Source organism: Lathyrus oleraceus, chromosome 5 (assembly GCF_024323335.1).
Source record: "Lathyrus oleraceus cultivar Zhongwan6 chromosome 5, CAAS_Psat_ZW6_1.0, whole genome shotgun sequence".
NCBI lineage: Eukaryota > Viridiplantae > Streptophyta > Magnoliopsida > Fabales > Fabaceae > Lathyrus > Lathyrus oleraceus.
The window spans coordinates 77,641,507-77,663,378 of record NC_066583.1 but is presented as its reverse complement, the minus strand read 5'-3'; the positions used below and the strand labels follow the sequence as shown (position 1 = coordinate 77,663,378).

General features: G+C 38.0%; 1 protein-coding gene across 1 annotated transcript; it reads right to left on the bottom strand.

Moving 5' to 3' along the window:
• Positions 1-20,606: 20,606 nt before the first annotated feature.
• LOC127078833 (uncharacterized) lies at positions 20,607-21,541 on the bottom strand. Its single transcript, XM_051019256.1, has 2 exons — positions 20,843-21,541; positions 20,607-20,621 (listed from the first exon to the last, which is right to left on the bottom strand). The coding sequence occupies exons 1-2, from the start codon at positions 21,539-21,541 to the stop codon at positions 20,607-20,609; spliced, it is 714 nt and encodes a 237-aa protein (XP_050875213.1).
• Positions 21,542-21,872: the final 331 nt, after the last annotated feature.

Below are 21,872 nucleotides of genomic sequence, written 5' to 3'. Positions count from 1 at the left end.
CCCATTTGGTAAAGAAAGGGTTTCACGTGAAAAGCAGAGAAGCGGCTGAAAAGAGGAAAAGGGCTAAGAGGCAGAGCAAGAGGAAGAAGGTTGGAGAAGAGAAGAGCTTGAGGCTAAAGGATTGCCGGATTAACTCAGGTAAGGGGGGTTTATCGTCGTTTAATGGGTATTATGGGTTAACATGTAATGGGTAGTGATAAGCCGTTGAATTGACCCTAATTGGGATGTTGAATGCTGAAAAATGGTGTTGGATAAGTTGTGTTAAAGCTGTAATTGACTCTGTAATTGGATGAGTCTTGATTTCCCGAAAGTGTAGCTTTTTACGGAATTGAAATCGGAGGTCCGGAAGTCCTCCAACGGCGGAAAATGCGGAGAATTCTGCATTCTGCTTCGTGTTAGCGCAGGAACAGCTTTCTGTCTTGCGTTAACCGGTTAACCCAGGGTGTTAACCGGTTAACACTGTTAGGAATTGTGAGGTATTGCTGTTTTGCTTGCGTTAACCGGTTAACCCAAGGCGTTAACCGGTTAACACTGTTGTGAGTTGTGAAAATATTGTTGTTCTGTCTGCGTTAACCGGTTAACCCAGGGCGTTAACCGGTTAACACTGTTGAGTTTTGCCAGAAAGCGTGTTCTGTGTTGCGTTAACCGGTTAACCCAGGGTGTTAACCGGTTAACACTGTTGGAAAAGTGAAAAATTAATATTTGAATAATGTGTGCATAATTGGTGTTTGGCCTATATTGGCGTATGATGTAATAGGGATTAATTCTCGCTGTTTTGAGCAGTATAGGTATTAGTGGAGTGTGTTAATACTGTGATTAATTATTTGACATGATATGATGTTTTGATACATGTGTTGATGAATGTATGATGGTATGCATAATGCTGCGAATGTATATGTTATGTATGCAATTATGAATGAACTGTTTATGGCTTAGAGTGTGAGCATATGTCCATTGTGGATTATTGTTGATGATTTTGCATTGCTAGGTGATTTAGCATGCATATTGTGGCCTTTATGGTGGTAGCTAATTCCCGTAGTGAGGAATTAGTGAGTTAGTCATTATGGACTGTTGTTGATGTTTGCATGCTAGGTGAATTAGCGTGCATAGCATGGCCCTTGGGGTGGTAGCTAATTCCCGTGGTGAGGAATTAGTGAGTGAGTCACTAGGTCTCAAATGAGTGGGACTAGTGGGCTTGGTAGCCGTATCTGGATTTGATCGGTGAGGTGAACTATATGTTCACGAATAGTCGGTACCGCATGCATGGAGTCTCATTGCATAATGTATGTATTGTGTATAATATGAATGGATGTGTTCCAATATTATACGTGTGTTTTGATGTTTATGTTGAGCATGATTATGATGTTTGAGTGGAGGTTGCCGTTACCGAATGTGTGATATGATTAGGGTGATTAATGTGTTATTTACTTAGCATTACATGATATTTTATAATGCTTATTATATCGATTGAGGAACTCACCCTTACAACTATGTTTTCAGATAACGAGCAGTGATTGAGTAGAAGCTAGTGCTTGGAGTCTAGTGTAGTCTCCTTAGTGGGTCATGCTCTGATAGATGTAACATCGGGACGGGATGTTTTACCTTGCTGAATAATTTTACATGTAATGTGTTACATGTTTTGCATGATTGATTTGATTTCTATCCGCTGCGAATTATGCAAATGTTATTTTGGTTAAATAAAGAGCATGACAGTTATTATGGTGTGAAGTGATTGTGTGACACCCTTAATTGCATATCTACTCTGATATATGTTTGTTGTTTTAATTAAATTTTGGGGTATTTTAGAAGGGTGTTACACAACAACCCTTGACAAGAAAACATTGAGGAAGTTAGCATCCAAATTCTTCTTAAGCAATGGTGTGTTATACAAGAGAAACCACGACATGATTCTGCTCAGATGCGTGGATGGACATGAAGCGGACCTGTTAATCAAGGAGATTCATGAAGGATCCTTTGGAACTCATGCCAATGGGCATGCCATGGCCAAGAAGATTTTGAGAGCCGGTTATTACTGGTTGACCATGGAATTCGACTGCTTCAATTATGCTAGAAAATGTCATAAATGCCAAATCTATGCCGACAAGGTACACGTGCCTCCGACCCTACTAAATGTTTTGACATCACCTTGGCCTTTCTCAATGTGGGGCATTGACATGATTGGCGCCATCGAGCCTAAAGCTTCCAATGGTCACCGCTTCATCCTGGTTGCCATTGATTACTTTACCAAATGGGTGGAAGCCGCCTCTTATGCTAATGTGACAAAACAAGTGGTTGCACGGTTCCTCAAGAAAGAAATCATTTGCCGTTATGGAGTTCCAAGTCGGATCATCACAGATAATGGGACGAACCTGAACAATAAGACCATGAAAGAATTATGCGAAAGCTTCAAGATTGAGCACCATAACTCTTCATCGTATCGTCCAAAGATGAATGGCGTTGTTGAAGCCGCTAATAAAAACATCAAGAAGATCCTGCAGAAAATGGTGAAAACCTATAAGGATTGGCACGAAATGCTACCCTTTGCACTGCATGGATATCGGACTTCCGTCCGCACTTCAACAGGGGCAACCCCATTCTCTTTGGTATATGGAATGGAAGTGGTTCTCCCAATTGAAGTGGAGATATCTTCAATGAGAATCCTGATGGAAACCAAGCTAGAAGAGGCTGAATGGATTCAAAATAGATTTGATCAGTTAAACCTCATAGATGAGAAGCGAATGACTTCTTTGTGCCATGGACAGTTATACCAGAAACGGATCAAGAGGGCTTTTGACAAGAAAGTACGTGTTCGGGAGTTCAGAGAAGGAGACCTCGTGCTTAAGAAGATCTTTCCAATACACAAGGACTCACGTGGGAAGTGGACTCCCAATTATGAAGGCCCATATGTTGTGAAGAAAGCTTTCTCCGGAGGTGACTTGATTCTCACAACTATGGATGATGAAGAGCTCTCACACCCCGTGAACTCTGATGCAGTTAAAAAATACTATGCCTAATAAAAACCCGCTAAATCGAAAACCTGAAAGGGCGATTTAGGCAAAAAAAAAAGGGTATCCCGGTGGACTGAAAACCCGAAAGGACGGTCCAGGCAAAAGTTAGGGATAAAAAAAAATGATAGCTCGCTAAGTTGAAAACCTGAAAGGGCAACTTAGGCAAAAAAGGAGCGTCCCGGTGGATTGAAAACCCGAAAGGGCGATCCAAGCAAAAATTAGGGGCACAAGGCATAAACTACATCAGTTGTTACTGATTAACACTGAAGAATCTGAGGCGGAAGATCAACCCAGTTACTCCCCTTAGAAGCAAGGTTTTGGGGAATCATATCTATTGGGGATGTTAGTGGTCACTGAATTCAACGTAAACCTTTCCTTATTGCCATTTTCCAAAAATTGTAACATGCCATAGAGCTACGCCATTTGTGTACTACCATTCTTGAATAAAATATAAGTTTTGCCTGTTAATCATTGTTAATTGTGTTCTTCTATGTTTTCCTTTGTTATGCGAAGTGTCATTTATTTGTTAATAATGAAATTTTGAAACTCGAAAAGAATTTGAAATTTAGTGAAAGGAACAAAATTACTTTGATATATGTGAAAATCGAGAGAAAATCATTTGTTTTTCCGAAAGTCTCAAGATTGCATAAATACTCCTGGATCACCAACAAAAATCTCCATGGAACACTACTTATTAATCCTCTGGAAGGATGGACCTTTGGTTATTTATAACTGTCAATCATGATAGATTCTCCTATGGATACGCCTATTACTTGTAAGGATTTGAGTTGTTGGTGTTGAGGAATCAGAATCCCTGTAAACAGTCCATACAAACTCCCAGTCTGCCTATTGTCAGCATTGCATATAATGCTCATTCATATATCATGCATAAAACAAAAATCAAGTCATGCATGGTTCAAAGTGTACTCTGTACCCATGGGTGTGACCCCTTCGGTCCCGTTGTTGATTGTTATCCCTTGACCCAAAGACCAATTGTCGCTAGTATCGTTTCAAAAGTTCAAATCGTCGTTGGCATCACTGTCAGTCTGTTTGTAAATACATTTGTAATTGATATCTGAAGTTTGGTTGTCGCCAACATCATTTCAAGTCCAACTGTTGTTGGCACCAATCTGTTAAAAGATGGTTGTAATCCATTGCTTACAGTCAAAGTCCAATTGTTGTTGGCACCAATCTGTTAAAAGTTGGTTGTAATCCATTGCTTACAGTTAAAGTCCAATTGTTGTTGGCACCAATCTGTTAAAAGATGGTTGTAATCCATTGCTTACAGTCAAAGTCCAATTGTTGTTGGCACCAATCTGTTAAAAGTTGGTTGTAATCCATTGCTTACAGTCAAAGTCCAATTGTTGTTGGCACCAATCTGTTAAAAGTTGGTTGTAATCCATTGCTTACAGTCAAAGTCCAATTGTTGTTGGCATTTATCCGTTAAAAGTTGGTTGTAATCCATTACTTACGGTTAAAAGTCCAATTGTTTTTTGGCATGTACAAAGAGTTTAATTACCCTGTCTTTCCTGATGGTTCCGTGAAAGTCATGTATGACTCATCATCTTGAGGAATTCCCAGAAGCTTGGAGGTTTTTGTGTTAGAAAACTCAAATGATGTTGATTTTGTTTGATTTCTTTGTAAAGAATTATCATAGCCTTTTGCGGGGATGATCTACTTGTAAGAAGACTCCCGTTTATCTTTGTTTTGCATAAATTCCCTGTTAGGAATCTCCAAAATCTGTGATTGGATGAATTTCTTGTGAGAAATCTCCAAAACTATCAGATGTATAAAGTGTCAGGTCATGTATGAACCTATTGATAAAACTTGCCTTGTATGTTTTCCAATATTCTCAGGTCATGTATGAACCTATTGATAAAACTCCCTTTGATCTTTCCCAAGTAACATCGGGTCATGTATGAACCTATTAATTGAGCACTCTTTGAATAGTCAGGTGTTGTCAGGTCATGTATGAATCTGCTATTGAGCTTTTATTCCGGTATTACCAGGTCATGTCTGAATCTGTTTTGAAGAATCTTTCTCTATGATTATTTCAGTGTTGTCAGGTCAGGTATGAACTTGTTGATACACTCTCTTTGATTTTTTCTATTTTTTGTCAAGTCGTGTTTGAACTTGGTGTCAGAACCGTTCTTGGTATTCCCCAGCATTGTCAGGTCATGTATGAACTTATTGTAGAAATTTTTCTTATTCGGGTTTTAGTAAGTCATGTGTGAACTTACTACCGAAATCTCTTGTACTCCAAGTGTCATTTGTCAATTTTTGCCTTGAGCACTCCCTTGTTGTGTGTCTGACTCTCCAGTAGGATTGTTATCCCCAGCGGTTTGTTTTACCCTATGGTGTCTGTTTCTCTGTGGGCCATCAGAATTCCCCACAGATTGGTCTGTCCGGTAACATCTCCTGTTAAGGATTCACCGTGTCCCTAATGGGTAAATTCAAAAAAATCTTGCATCCATGCATATCATATCATAACATTTGCATTTTTCAGGATCAAAATATGGGTCTCCATAGTATTTAACCATCCCCCACTGTGATCCGATGAAAAATGTTGTTTCATTTTCCTCTGGTGGAGGATGTTTAAATAGGGGCAATTGTCATACCCTGATTTTGACCCTGGTTGTCCTAAGTTGTTCCAAAAGTATCAGCCTGAGTCCGGTTGATGATGAGGCAAACGTGGCAAATGGAGACTCATGCCAAGAAGTCAAGGAGTTGATTGCATTGCATTGGAGAAAATGAATCTCAGCAAGAGGCTTCATATTCCTAAAATGTTTTCAGCTTTATGTTTGTAGGCAAAGAATTGAAAGTGATTATTTTATATTTGAAATACTTAATGATTTATGTTTGAAACAGCATTTGTGATGAACTAATTGAAGTACTTGTTTCATAATGTATGTTGTTGAATACTCGGTGAAATAATCAAACTAGGATCTTAGACAACAAGTTGATGAAGCATGAATATATTCACTACAAGGATTCACGCCTATTTCGAATACTTCTTCTTATATATTTTAAAGACCAACAGCATGTACTTCGTTAATGGCTGAGACATATTTAATATCCAAGCTATATTAAGACTCGCACGATGCGCGAGCGTACATTATTTTGCTCGTTCCTGTATTGTGGATGATGATCTCCGAGGGATACAAAATACTTTCAATTATCAGGAAGTCTTTTGTTGGACGCGAAAAAAACAGTAACATGCTTTGCATGAATGGCTAAGGCAGATTCCAAACATTTGCTCTGGTGCTCAGGATGTTTGTTTCCATTCTACATTCTCAGTATTCACAAACACATTCGATACATCGTATGAACAAGTATAAAATAAGTTGTTGTAACTCTCTTGTTGAATGTATACATGAACAAGGAGGCTTGCTACTTATGCTTATAAAGAAGTTTCACGAGCCTATGGTGTGTATAAAGATCTACAAGAGTTCAAAGACACTTTGTCCATTATCAGAGGTCTTTTGTTGGATGCTGAGTATCAGAAGGACCAAAAACATGAGCTGCTAGAATGGATGAGACACCTTCAAAACATCTGCCATGATGCTGAAGATGTATTTGACGGAACAAGTTGTCCAAGCATCTAACAGCACTCAGACGAAGGGAGATTCGGGCACCGAGAGAGTCATAGACAACAAGAGGCTGGCTTTGCAAATGACCATTGTAGTAGTTGTGCTTCATATATCCTAGCCACAGGCTGCTCGGATGGTAGTTTGAAGCTTTGGAAAAGTAATCGTGGTGATCCGTCGGCCCTGAACAAAATGTAGGAGCTTGTGGTTACGATACACCACAGTCCTGTCTAGGGTATCTATTATTGGTTGTTGTTAGAAAATTTGGAACATTCTGTAGCAGAGATCCTACAACGCCGCATGTGATGAACCGGATCCGAAATCTCACGTTTCCAGTAGCTGGTGGTCTTTGCTATTGCTTGCCTTATGGTTCACCTAGCTAATTCATACCAGTAGAGCCAATCCTACAAGAAATTTCAAAAAAAAGGTATGGCATTAGTAAGTTAGGCCAAATTCACGACAGTAATTTTGTTTACTAACAGTTCAGAAACATAGAGGAAAATCGTCAATCACATGACAGCTCTGTGCAGTGAGAGCAATTTATATGCATATCGAAGGCACCGATCCTTGTTTTCTAAGATTGGAGCCTGTCTTCAAATGTTCAATGTTGAAGCGTGGTAGCTTAAAAAGCATTCCTTTGACAGTGGAGTAGTCGGCTACACCCCCTCATGATTATTTACTTGCTGGATGCCATGACGAAACGGTTGCCCTATGGAAATTCTCTACAAATTCTTCGTCTAAATGTGATGATACAAGGCCTCTGCTTTGTTTCGGACATGAAGGCCTTAAGTTTTGGGACCTACGTAATCCATTTCGTCCTCTGAGGCAACCTCCACCTTCATCCATTGGTCGCCATACCTAATGAGGTGCGGTAACATCAGTTTTGTTCGGCTCTAGTACCTGAAAAAAGAATGAAGATAACATCGATGTCAATGCACATTTTGCAACAGTACATGGAAATTTGCAAAAGGGAGATTAAAAAAAATAGCAAAGCATGGTTTCCGCTATTCCTCTTCCCACATTCTTGTTCTCATCATCACACACTTTCAATTTTCGAATACTTAAAGTTAAAGTCAATACCACACTTATCACAAACTCCGATTGGTTTCAAGTCGATAGACCCATTGGAAACTATGGTTTCATGAATGTTACCACTAATACTGATCAATATTCGTTTGGTGAAGAAGGAGGATTCAAAAGTCAAGATGTTCAAGAAGGCTTTATGAAGGAAGGGTTTCTCAAGGTCTGCTTACACAAACACCTGTTCTCTTTAAGTTTTATCTCGGAACATGGGCTGGTGGTGTTGTGGCAGATATGATGGCTGCCAACGAGTTGAATTCCCACAGGTTCCTTCAAGTCAGATACTTTAACCATTCCATATTGCGTCTACTTCACTGTTGTTGTGAAACAACTATCGGAGGGTAGTGGCTTTCTTTTCGTGATTATGGGAAATCTAGCGCATAAGACTATGCAAAAGTTGCTAGTGACAAGGTATCAAAACTATCTTCGTGGAATAGCTTTGAATAAGGACATACAATGAAAAGAAGACGGGGTTTCATTGTAATTCTGCTTCAGGTAATGCTCTTGCTGCCAAGGAGACATTGTGCTTGCCGACATCATCCAAAAAAACTCAGCACGACGCAATATCCTCCTGCAATAACAGCTCAATTCAAATCACCAAACACATCAAATCGTCCAATGTCAAACAATTTAGAAAGGAGGACCTTACCAGTGTTCATCCCAAACCGTTTGTTTTTGTTTCTACTCAATCGGAACTGTCCAAACAAATACTGTTAGCTATCATAGTTTAAAAAGGAATCAAGGTGATAGGTCAAGGATGAGTGAATGTTTTAACCATGTTTGCTTCTCCAATAACCAACAAGTCAGAAGTAGCTCCCAATGTTCCTTTCAACCATCATGACAACAGACCATACACCATAGCATCAACAAAAAAAAAATCAAAGCCATGCTCGCAAGTTCGACGTTTTCTCCTGTAGACATCAAACCAATATTTCGGTAAATTCACAGCGGTAAATAGCTCTTTACCAGCGGTAAAAGTTAACAAACAACCCAAAAAGGAATTGAGACAAATTCAAAATAAGAAAGTATAGGGCTCATGTTACCTTTTCCAGATCAAACACCAAATAAGGTAGAGAACTGAAACACCTTAAAGCACTTCCAAGAGCATACCCCTTTTGATTGCAGTAAGCTCAAAACCCTAGCAGGGTGAGTATAAAAGGAGGGGCGACCACGATTCAAAGGCAGAGTGAAAAAACCCTAATAATTCAACGGCCAAAAAACTGTTCAATAACAAAAAAGGAGAGGTTAACAAGAGTTTTGGGAGAAAAGCTTCACAAAAATCCATTAGCATTAGCGAACTCAGAGAAAGAAGACGGTGGTACTACTGGTGGCCCTGCTTTCGAAATCCACTCCCAAAGCTCGAAGAAGTAAGAAGTGTAGGAGATCGTATACCTGTTCATTCGTCTCCAAAATACCCCGATCCGGTAGATTTCTCGCTTCTTCTTGTTCTTCGGTATCCAGCGCCAACCTCTGTTTTGTTTAGGGTTCGTGATTGTGTTGATATTGTTGACCTTTATTTCTTCTTGTTTTTGAGTGTTTGTTTTGTGTTAGGAGAGGTAGATTTTTTTTATATATTGAGGAAGAGGCTTTGAGCTGAGATGAGGGAGGGTGAGTTAGAGAAGACGTTTCCCATTCAGTTTTTGTTTTTGCCTTTCTATTAGAGCGAATCTCAGCAGGTCAAAGGTGACCATCCATTCCCACTTCCCAAAGGTTTTAATGCTTTCTTCGTTTCCCCAAGAGCTTTAATGGCTCTCCATCGGTACCCCATGTGACTGTTGGGATTCTGTCTCCCACGCGCCTTCCTGCGGAATAGGAAGAGGCTTATTGGATAGATCCAGCCATTTGGGTCAGTTTGGAAAATGGGTCTTCATCGACCCAGGCCCATACGGTTTAGGACCCTCTGCTTAGGTTGGGTTTTACTCTAAAAAATAACCCAGCAGCCCATCTCGTTTTAGTTAGTTTTTTATTTTAATTTATCTTTATCTATTCTTGTTTATATATTTAAGCTGTTGTTAAGGTAACAAATGAACATAAGTGGCCGAGTGGAGAGGAAGCAATTTCACTTTCTTTAGTGGGATGGGTTTGATACTTGGGAATAGCATATCTCCATTTATTTTATTTTTATGCTTGCTATTTTATTTATTTTTTTTTATAATTTCTTACTATTTATTTTACCATTTTGTACCTTTTTATCTAGTCCTCCTTTTTTACGCTTGTTGATTTTATTCTTTCCGGTTTAATTTTTAATGTGTTGTAAATAATTTGTTTATTTATTTATTTATTTCGTTCAGCTTACTTTTGGCATATTCTCCACAAACTCATACGCCATATCAACTTAATTGACCAACACCTCAAACCTTCACATTAATCCGTCTATTCAAACATATCTTTTTTTGAAATATGAAGAAAAAGATTATCCTGGATGGAATATCCAGTTATAATCCCGAATATTAGGCTCAAGCTGTAAGAGCTTGCAAGCCATGAATATTCGTCTTCTCTTCCCCACACTCCATTATTCAAATTGTTTTCTTAACAAAGTTGGAAGAAAAAGATTACCTGGATGAAATATCCAGTCGTAATCTCGAATGTTAGGCCCAAGTTGTAAGAGCTTGTAAGCCATAAGTGTTCGCCTTCCCTCCAAAACATTCGTAAATATTTGAACCATTTTCTTAACAAATTGGAAAGAAACAGACTGCTTGGGTAGAATATCCAGACGTAGTCCCGAGTATTAGACCCAAGCTGTAAGAGTTTGCAAGTCACAAGTACTCGTCTTTCAAACTCCAAAATACTTAATTCCTATCTTAACCTCTTTCGATAAGATGGAAATGGAACACGGTGTATACCGTGCACTCATGAGATTAAGATTCGAGGTGGATGCCTTGCCTATCTTGACTCTCGCTGTCATTGTCAATGCGGTTTCTTCAAACCCTTTCTCAATCAAACCTCAAAACACTTAATTCTTATTAAACATTTTTTTAAAAAAAGATGGAAATGGAACGTGGTGGATACCACGCTCTCCTGAGACTAGGATTCGAGATGGATATCTCGCTCATCCAAGTTCTCGCCATTACTCAAAATACATTCAACCAATCAAACTCTTTTTTCGCCGCCATGCGATTAATCAAAAAACCTTTTTCATAAATGAAAGACATATTGTCTTAAGACGATATAAAGCAATGCTTCGGCCACAATTGTTGAGTTGAGATAAGTGACGTTTTTCCGAATGTTGATTTGTAAATCCATTCGATGTGTGGTATACGTTCGCTCCTCATCTGTTTTGGGTAAAGCAATGTTTTCGTCGATTAATACAATATAGCTTTCGCTAAAATCGACCAACAAACAAACATTTCTTACCCAGAACTACGTAAGCCTTGAGTTCTCTATTGAGATACGTAGGAGCAGGATTGCGAAATCTTGTCAGGCCCATTAATAAAAAACTTAGGTTTAGTCCTTCGTTAAAAATCCAAAAATATTCTCCTCTCACCCTTTCTTTCTTTCCCACCTAATAACTCGAGAAACCTAACATTTCTAAGCTAACAATAACGCACATAATTGACCTAATGGTTCCCGTTGAGTACAACGGACGTAAGGGGTGTTAATACCTTCCCCTTGCGTAATTGACTCCCGAACCCTGATTTGGTTGCGACGACCATAATCATTGTCGTTTTGTCTTGGGTTTTATTGATATTTCCCCTTTCCTTTTTAGGAATAAATAAAGTTCGGTGGCGACTCTGTTTAGTCCATCATGCGAGCGCGCGATTACGCTTCGCTTAAGTCGTGTTCTCATTTTTCATTGAGGTGCGATAGCATCCTATGGTGGACATGTGAGCACCTCTAAGACATACGCCAAGATTCTTCAAGCTGGCCTGTTCTGGCCTACCATGTGGCACGATGTTCATGCTTGCATTGTCAAATGTGATAGATGCCAACGCACGAGAAATATTTCAAGATGTGACGAAATTCCTCTAAAAAACATTCAAGAAGTAGAACTCTTCGACGTTTGGGGTATAGATTTCATGGGACCTTTCCCACCATCCTTAGGAAACAAGTATATCTTAGTAGCTGTGGACTACGTGTCTAAGTGGATTGAAGCTATAGCTGCACCCACAAACGACACTAGAGTGGTGATCAAGTTATTTAAAAACTATATATTCTCTAGATTTGGAACACCCCGTTTAGTCATAAGCGATGGAGGATCGCACTTCATATCGAGAATATTTGATAAACTTTTAAGCAAATATGGAGTTAGGCATAGAGTAGCAACACCATACCACCCACAGACTATTGGCCAAGTAGAAGTATCCAATAGGGAGATAAAACAAATTCTAGAAAAAAACTGTTTTTATATCTAGAAAAGACTGGTCTCAAAAGCTCCAAGAAGCATTATGGGCCTACAGAACCGCTTTCAAAACCCCTATAGGAATAACTCCCTGACAACTAGTCTATGGAAAATCCTGTCATTTACCTTTTGAATTAGAGCATAAGGCCTATTGGGCCATTAAAACTTTGAATTTGGATTACCTGACCGCTGGTGAAAAACGTATCCTTGACATCCACAAACTGGAAGAACTCAGGCAATCTGCCTACGAGAATGCCACAATATACAAAGATAGAACCAAAGCTTGGCATGACAATAATTATGAAAAAAAGATTTCAATATAGGCGACCCTGTTCTCCTGTTCAATTCTAGGTTACGACTTTTCCTTGGGAAGCTGCGTTCAAGATGGACTGGCCCTTTCAAAGTATCTAAGATTCTGAGATCCAGAGCTGTAGAAATCAAGAATGAAACTTGTAATCCATTCATTGTAAATGGGCAAAAACTGAAGCTCTATGAAGGAGGAGACATTTCAACAGACTACTCCAGCCACACTCTGATAGATCCACCAATTCCTACGACAGATGTATAAGTTCTGATCGTCAAGCTAACGACGTTAAACAAGCGCTGGGAGGCAACCCACGATTTTCTTATCTTGTTTTACTTTTCTGCATTTATTTACTTTATTTTATTTTTAATCATATTCTCGTCAGGACTAAATATCATTTGCAATGTTTGTGTTTTCAGGATCCTTTTCCCTAACCTTTGCAGGATGCAGAACTTTGATGACATGCACGCGGCTTTCAGAGATGACGCCCAGAGGGAGCGTTACATAGTTCTCTACCAGCGCCCTATGGCACCTACACGCTATCCGGACCAGGATTGCATGGACGCCCTAGGCATTGAGCCAAGCATAAGATTCCTGTGCCACCAACTCCAATGGGATGAATTCGCTGATGACATGAACAACACCTACAGGAACCTGACTTTGGAGTTCCTTAGCTCGTTTACTTATGATCCTTACTCCAGACCTGATGGACATGCTGTCTTCAGGTTATTAGGGACTGAGTACTCTTTCAGCCAGAAGGAGTTCGGTGACTTGTTAGGTTTCCAGACAACCCCCGACGCTATCCCTGAGACGTCGATGGGATACTTTCTGAGTAGGGAAGTGGAGAAATTCTGGAGCAATATCTCTGGTGGAGGGAGTCTCGATCCTTCCACTCAGTTGTCCCAGGTTATCCACAACCCTGCTATGAGGTATTTCCAGATGATATTGGCGCACTCTTTTCTTGGAAGACCAGATGCTAAGACTATGCTGAGTGAGGAGCAGATATTTTTGTTATTTTGTGCATCCTAGTCACGCCCTGTGGCATGTGGGAATTTTCTGTTGTGTGGCCTTAGCAGTGTTGCCAGATCATCCGAGGGAATTATTCATGTAGGAGGGATTGTCACGCAGATTGCCACTGTCTTAGGCCTGTCCCGCAAGCTGCTCAATCTCAGGACTTTCTGTGGTTATACTACTATGGATATTGATTTCTGCTTGGACAGAGGATTGATGAGGAGAGTCTCTTTCAATCCCAGACAGTTCAGATTATTGATTGATAGCGAGACGATACACTACTTTACATTGTCAGACCCGATGATGACCAGTGTTCATGACCCAACTAACTGGAGTTATGCTTTGGAAGGTCATGGAGAGACTGTTGAAGAGCCTAGATCCCCTCATGTTGTTGATTATACTCCTACGCCGCTTTCACCCAGGATTATTGTGCTCTCTAATAATCTATATTTGTAGCCCCCAGATGTCTGCACGCAGATTGTCGAGTGTCGCAGAGAGACTGCCAAGCTTAGGCAGGAGGTGGCTGACCTTACTTTATAAATTGAGGTATCCGATCTTACACATGTTACTGAGGCTGATTTTATGTATTGAGAGATAGCAGAGCTTCGTCAGGAGATAGCCGTATTTCATGGATCCAGAAAGGCAGAGGAGCCCCCTGCTGTTTGAGCTCAACGTCTCGTTTACCTTTTCTTATTTACGCTTATATTATTTTTCGCATTTCCCATACTTATTTTATATTATCGCATTTGGTACATTTTCAAATTATGTTAGCACTTTGATATTTCCATATATATTTTATGTGTGTGTTTATTTCCTTAATATTCATATTATAGTCTAATAGTATTATTTATTTATTTGTTTAATGTTTAAATTTTATTTTCATAAATTGTGCAAGCCTTATTCTATTAGGAAAACAATGAAAATGCTATCCGGACCCCCAGACCAAAAAAAGCATGGAGAAGCCCATACCAAAATCTTCAAATTTCGGCCCACCTTCAGTTTTGCTCTTGTGGCGCCCGCCATAGACCCTATGGCGCCCGCCACGGCGTCTGGTATATGCGAGGAAGATTCAAATAATTCACAATTTTTGGCCCTTCAAACATCCAAAACCCATTTTTTCCTCTTCCAAAAACTCCCTTGAACCCCATAAAAGCTCCTACATTTATCATCTTCCCACCATACAATTTACCTTTCCAACTTCCATTTTAATTTTCATCCATCAATATCCATAAAAATCCCACCTTTACCACCCTATATATAAACCCATTTTCATCTTCTTCAACACATTCAAAGAGCAAAATAATGGAGTTCAACGGATATATTCTTCGCGAAGGGAAACCTGGGGATAGGCAGAGAAGGATTATTGAAAGGTTGCAAAATCGGGAAATTCTCCCAACGAGGTACGTGGACGATAACTGTCTGTATACTTTGGGTATCTATCACAGTATTTTTCAATTATTAGATTTTTCAGGCTTGCACACTATTTTTGTAAACAGAGAGCCTACCTTTGAGCGACTGACAGTCGAGTTTTTAAGTTCTTTAATTTATATTGTCAGTTCTAACACTACTAGTACAGTTGGTACTGTTAAATTTCGAATGTTTGTTGTTGAGTGTGAGTATAGTACCAACGAACTAGTAGGTCTGTGTAACACGGTGGAAGAACTGACTTTAGTTAAATGTTGCGGATAGCAAGAGTCGCCACCGACTTTTATTTTATCCAAAAGGAAAGGACATAAAAGAACAGGAAAGACCTTAAAAAAGATTTTGAGTTCGGGGGGTAGGTTATACAAAGGGAAGGTATTAGCACCCTTTATATCCATGGTTATCCATGGGCTCTTAGTTACTTAGCTCACTTTGTTTGTTTGCAAGAGTGTAGTGTGTGATTAGAAAAATTTCTGTAAGTACTTTGTAATGGCCCTCGTATGGGTGTATACAAAGCCTAGTTTAGAAATTGTGAGGTGTAAAAGTAATTTTGAAAAGTGTGAGCAAGTAACTATGAGATACCTACCCTAGATTAAGTCTTTCGTGTTCTCGTATATTCTTTCAATGGTAAGACTGTCCCTATTATTAAGGAATAGGTAGTCATTACCTTGGATGTGTTTAAGGGACGGGCGTAGGGTCATCGTATGGTCAATGAAGGCAACATAAGGGGTGTCTTTAGCAACTCGTAGGGACTATCATCATATTTACCGAAGGGACAAGATCATTATATCGTAGGCAACCTCGTAGGGACTTGATCTTTTAAGTTTATAGGGACTTGATGATTTTTCTGTTTGAAGGGACTTTGCTTAAGACACCCCTATTTTCGAGGGACTTGACCATTTAAAGAAGGCAACCAAGAGGAATACCCTAGGAAGTACAGATGGCGATCAAGGATCGACTTACGTGTGTGAGTGTTATTTTTCAGATATTTGTCTTGAATTTAATTTTCTAAGTTCAATTATTTACAGTTAGTTTTTTGCACTCCCTAAATTACTAGCCACGCAATAAATATTTACAAAAATAAAAGCAAGAAAAATAAATTCCTAAACTATTACATGGCTATGGGACAGATACATAATAATCAGGCGAGAAAGAATAAATTTACAACCTATACATTTGTTCCTAATATTATAAATAAAACAAAATTAAAATAAGGAAAATAATGAAGCAAAAATAGAATAGATAAAAGCAAATAATAATAAAATAATAAATAAACAATGGTAATAAAGCAATAATAAAATAACAATAATAATAAAGTGATAATAAAAAGGTTAGAATTTTAAAAGAAATTATTTTAGGTTAAACAAGTTATATTAATGTACAAATTATAAAATAAAAGAGTTATATGAAAAATATTAAGTTTGTTATTTACAAAATAAATAAAGGTTATAGAAAATATCAAATTATTAGATTAATAGGTTTATTATTATTATTCAATTAGAAAAATGGTCAATTAGATTTTATTTACAAAATATATAAGGATTTATTATTATAAGTAAGTAATAAAAAAAAAGTTATTAAAATAGTTAGTATTTATTATTTATTTACAAAAAATATAAAGGTTATAGAAAAATATTAAATAATTAATTTAGTAGGTTTTCACGCCCTACATTACTAAACCACGCAGTTAATATAGGATCAATGGCAGGAATTTAAATGGCAGAAAAATAAATGGCAGAAAAATAAATGGCAGAAAAATAAAATGGCAGAAAATAAATGGCAGAAAATAAAATCCTAATTATTACAACGCTTTGGTGCAGTTACATAATAAAGATGGCGAAAAGTAAAACTGAAAATATTACAAGTTAAAACTTAAAATATTACAAGGGCGAAGCAGTTACAGTGTATGAATAACATAAATATGAGCGAAAATAGGAAATAATAATAAGGTTTATTAAGGTGTAAGAAAAGGTTTATGGTTTAGAGGAAATAACACGGTTAAAGTTTTAGGTTTGAAATTTAGACTTTGTGGCAAAATTGTCAGGGTTTAGGAAAAATCAGGGTAGTTAATTATGAAAAAAAATGTGCAGATCTAAATATATGTATATATAAAAAAAAATGAATTAAAAAAAAACAACGGCGTTGCTAGCGCAAAATTGCGATCATCGCAACTGGATCGGATAACACAAATGTCACGCCTCATACACGTATATGTGAAAACGGCGTATTGACACGATCCGATCCGAAAACATAATCAAATTATAACATAAAATAGAAATATATATATATTTAACACACTAGTTACATATTATAAATTATATATTATATGATCCATATGCATTTTTATTAACAACAAAATTATTATTATATTATATTATATATTATGAGACATGTAAAACTTATATAAAAACAAACACATCAAATACATAATACAATGAACCAAATTATTATACATGTTATATTTATGTGCATAAGAAAGCAAAACGGCGATATCCTGATATATTTAACCAAACTACATGTATCTGGAATACATAACACAGTCACACATATGAACATGTATTTGAAACACAGTAACAAATATATCAACAAAATAGATAAAGTATATATCATATATAAACTATTACCAAACTGTGTGTACGATAGTATAGATCAGCCACTCTCAGTTTCTCTTTTTTGTTCTGTCTTTTGGCCTCCCTCTATCAGTCATGCTAGTAAATATATATAGGAACAAATTAGGTTAATGATAATGGGCCTAAGTTTATTTTGAAACCCAATATTAAATTAAAACCTGAATAAAGTTAAATAATTAAAATAGTTAAAATTAAAATAAAAACTAATTAACCTATTTATTTATTCTAGACCCAATATAAAAATAAATAGACTCAAAAAAAATAAAAGTCGGGCACCAAAATGCTCGAAAAAATAAAATGAACACGTCAAAATAATCAGCGCGAAATAAATGACTCGGAAAAATACAGCGTTTGGTCGGATTTTGAAATAAAAATTATGACCGTTTAAACCGCTCAGACTGATCAACATATGACCAAAAATAGTCGTAAAAATATTTTTAGCATGTCAAATTAAACCACGTGAACCGCAGATTAATGTTACCGACATTTGCAAACTTAAACTTGACATTTTTTCGTTGACTAATTTTAGGCACAGTTAAAAAGTTAATTTGACCAGTCTGTTTGTAAATTCCGAGAAATTATTCCGGCTAATATTAAGACAGAAAAAAAATGTTATGCTATGAAGATGATGCAAATGAATGTGAAACAAAAAATTGGTTAGAGTTAAAAATAGAGGGCAAATTTTGAGGTGCAACAGCTGCCCTTGTTCAATTTTCTGAAACCTGAGGAGTTAGATTGGCCTGTGTGCCATTCGTGACTTGGAAGGTTGAAGGGGATTGAACACAAAAGCCCAAAAATTTGCACTCGCCGGTGCGTAAAGTAACACTGATGACTAGTTGTATATGCTTAAGTGGGCTTGAAGATGCCACTTGGAAGAACTGGAGATGGGCTTATAGATGCCATCCATAATATCAGGAGGTGATAATATCTTGATGTTGATACTGGATATCAGTACTAGGTCTTCGTATAGGCCGTCTCTGAATCGTATCTAAGAACATACTTTTAATTTAAGTGTTAGAAACAAATCTTCGTGGCGATTTCTTTCTGAATTAAGTATCAGCACTAGACTTTCGTATAGATCGTCTCTGAAATGTTTTGAATTGTTGAATAGACCAGTAGAAATAAATCTTTGTGATGATTATCTCTTCTGGAAATATCCTGGATTAGGGAATAGATCTTCGTATAGACTGTTTGCCTAATATCCAAGAACAAAAGAGTGTCAGGATGAAATCTCCTGAAAATATCCTGGACTAGGGAATAGATCTTCGTATAGACCGTTTGCCTACTATCCAAGAACAAAAGAATATCAGGATGAAATCTCCTGAAAATATCATGGACTAGGGAATAGATCTTCGTATAGACCGTTTGCCTACTATCCAAGGACACCTTGAGTAATGATTAAGTATCAGCACTAGATCTTCGTATAGATCGTTTCTGACCTGTTGTGAATTGTTGATAGTATTTTATCTGTATATAACCATCCTGCAAGGAAAAGGTTAGTTTATGCAATATGTATGCATGCATGGCATGGTGCATCTAAGTAAATGTATTATGCACTTATGGATATGCCATGGTATGATGTAAATGATGTATGTATGAATCATGCGGCCTGAAGCGTCTGGATATCTTTGTATAACAACTGCTGGCTAGGGAAAATAAATCCCGATTCGTTGCTGAAGAATATGAGGAACTCGTTCCCGTCTTGTTTCATAGTATAGTATTTGTCACTTCCCGTATTCGTTCGTCGTACTTCTATTGAAAGAATAAGTTCCTGAGTATCCCGACTGAGGATAAAAGAGATGGACATAAATTCAAGGGGAGACGTAATTCGAAGCATCTATAAAGATAGATTTGCTCTACTGGGGATTTGTAGTGGGGATGAACCGGCGAAGCTTCGTTGAACTACTACCCTCGTTCGTCCTTAGTAAATACTATTACTGCATTTTATGCATTTCTGGTAGACATCAATCGTATTCAAAAGCATACATACATTCAAACACAACCAATGGATGTTTTCGCTTATGTAAATAGAGTAAAAGTAAATCTGGATTCAAAGATGAAATTTTATTTATATCACAAAGTGACCTATACATAGGCAAGTTTGTACAAGGAGACAGAAATCCTAGTAAGAGGAATTCGTCGTAAATTTTTTATAAAACAAAGAAAACAGCTATGTGAAAAATGATCCTATTGAGTTTCAATTCTACTATTGCCATTATCTTCAAATATCTCATCTTCTGCTGTTGAGACAGAAACGATTGGATTGATCTTTATCTGTTTGAACTTGATTTAGGTAGCACCATCAGTTGAAGTTACATGAGTGATCCAAACGAGACATAGTCATACACTTTAATCCCTAACTTTTGCCTGGATTGCCCTTTCAGGTTTTCAATCCACCGGGATACCCTTTTTTGCCCAAGCCGCCTTTTCAGGTTTTCGACTTGCCGGGTGTACATTTTTTTTATATATATCCCTAATTTTTGCCCGAACCCTTTTGGTTTGCCGGGATGCCCTTATTTTTGCCTAGGCCAGTCAACCTAGCGGGTCTCTTTTTATGCGTAGTATTTTTTAACTATGTCTGCGTTTACAGTCTGTGGAAAGTCTTCACCATCCATAGTAGTAAGCATCATGGCACCTCCTGAGAATACTCTTTTGACCACAAATGGTCCTTCATATGTAGGAGTCCACTTGCCCCTAGGATCACCCTGTGGTAGTATGATACACTTGATTACCAAGTCACCAGCCTGATATACCTTTGGCTTAACCTTCTTATTGAAAGCTTTGATCATCCGTTTCTGGTACATCTGACCATGACAAACAGCTGCCAACCTCTTCTCATCAATCAAATTTATCTGGTCGAGTCGAGTCTGAATCCACTCATCTTCATCCAAGCCTGCATCCTTCATGATTCTTAAGGAAGGGATCTGAACTTCAATGGGCAGAACTGCTTTCATACCATAGACTAAGGAGAATGGGGTTGCCCCTGTTGAAGTACGTATTGTAGTACGATAACCATGAAGAGCAAATGGTAACATCTCGTGCCAATCCTTGTAAGTAACGGTCATCTTCTGTAGAATCTTCTTAATGTTCTTATTAGCAGCTTCTACTGCCCCATTCATCTTCGGACGATACGGAGAAGAGTTGTGATGCTTAATCTTGAACTGCATGCAGAGATCAGTAATCATGGTATTGTTCAGATTAGAGCCATTGTCTGTGATAATCCTTTCAGGGATGCCATACCTACATATGAGATTATTCTTAATGAATCTAGCCACAACATTCTTGGTAACAAATGCGAATGAGGCTGCCTCTACCCACTTTGTAAAGTAATCAATAGCAACTAGGATGAAACGATGCCCATTAGAAGCAGTAGGCTTGATCTCACCAATCATATCAATGCCCCACATGGCAAAAGGCCAAGGAGAAGTCAACATATTTAATGGAGCCGGAGGTATATGCACTTTATCAGCATAGATTTGACACTTGTGACATGTCCTGGAATGTTGATAGCAGTCAGCTTCCATGGTAGACCAATAGTATCCTGCTCTCAATATCTTCTTTGCCATAGTATGACCACTAGAATGAGTGCCAAAAATCCCATCATGCATGTCTTCCATAATCTCTGTTGCTTCCTTCTTATCCACACAACGAAGCAAAGTTGAATCATGATTGCGTTTGTACAAAACTCCATTACTCAAGAAGAACTTAGCAGAAAACCTCCTCAAAAACTTCTTATCTTTGACAGATGCCCCTTCAGGGAACTCCTGAGTTTCAAGATATCTTTTTACTTCATAGAACCAAGGCTTTTCCTCTCCTCCTTCAGTATCAATCTCATTGCAGTATGCAGGCTTCTCAAATCTATCAATAGTAATCTTGGGAGCTTCAGCATCCCAGCTAATCTCAAACATAGATGCCATGGTGGCTAATGCATCTGCCAACTGATTCTCTCCTCGTGGAATGTGTCCAAAGGTAATCTCTTCAAAATGTGGGATCAAAGACAACACATGCTCTCTGTAGGGAATAAGATTTTCATACTTGGTATCCCAATCTCCTTTAATCTGACTCACTACCAGGGCTGAATCTCCATATACGTCCAGGAACTGAATTTTCATATCAATGGCAGCTTTGATGCCCAGGATACATGCCTCATACTCAGCCATGTTATTGGTACAATAGAAACAAGGTCTTGCAGTAATCGGGGTATGACAACCTTCAGGGGAAATGATCACAACACCAACACCATTACCAAGTGCATTAGAAGCTCCATCAAAAACCATAGTCCATCGGGATCCTTGTTCAGGTCCGTCATATTGTCCAGGTTCTTTGGTAATAATCATAATGTCTTCATCGGGGAATTCAAAATTCATTGACTGATAATCATCCACTGCCTGATGAGCCAAATGATCAGCTACAACACTTCCTTTAATGGCCTTCTGAGTAGTGTACTGTATATCATATTCTGTTAAGATCATTTGCCATCTCGCTATTCGT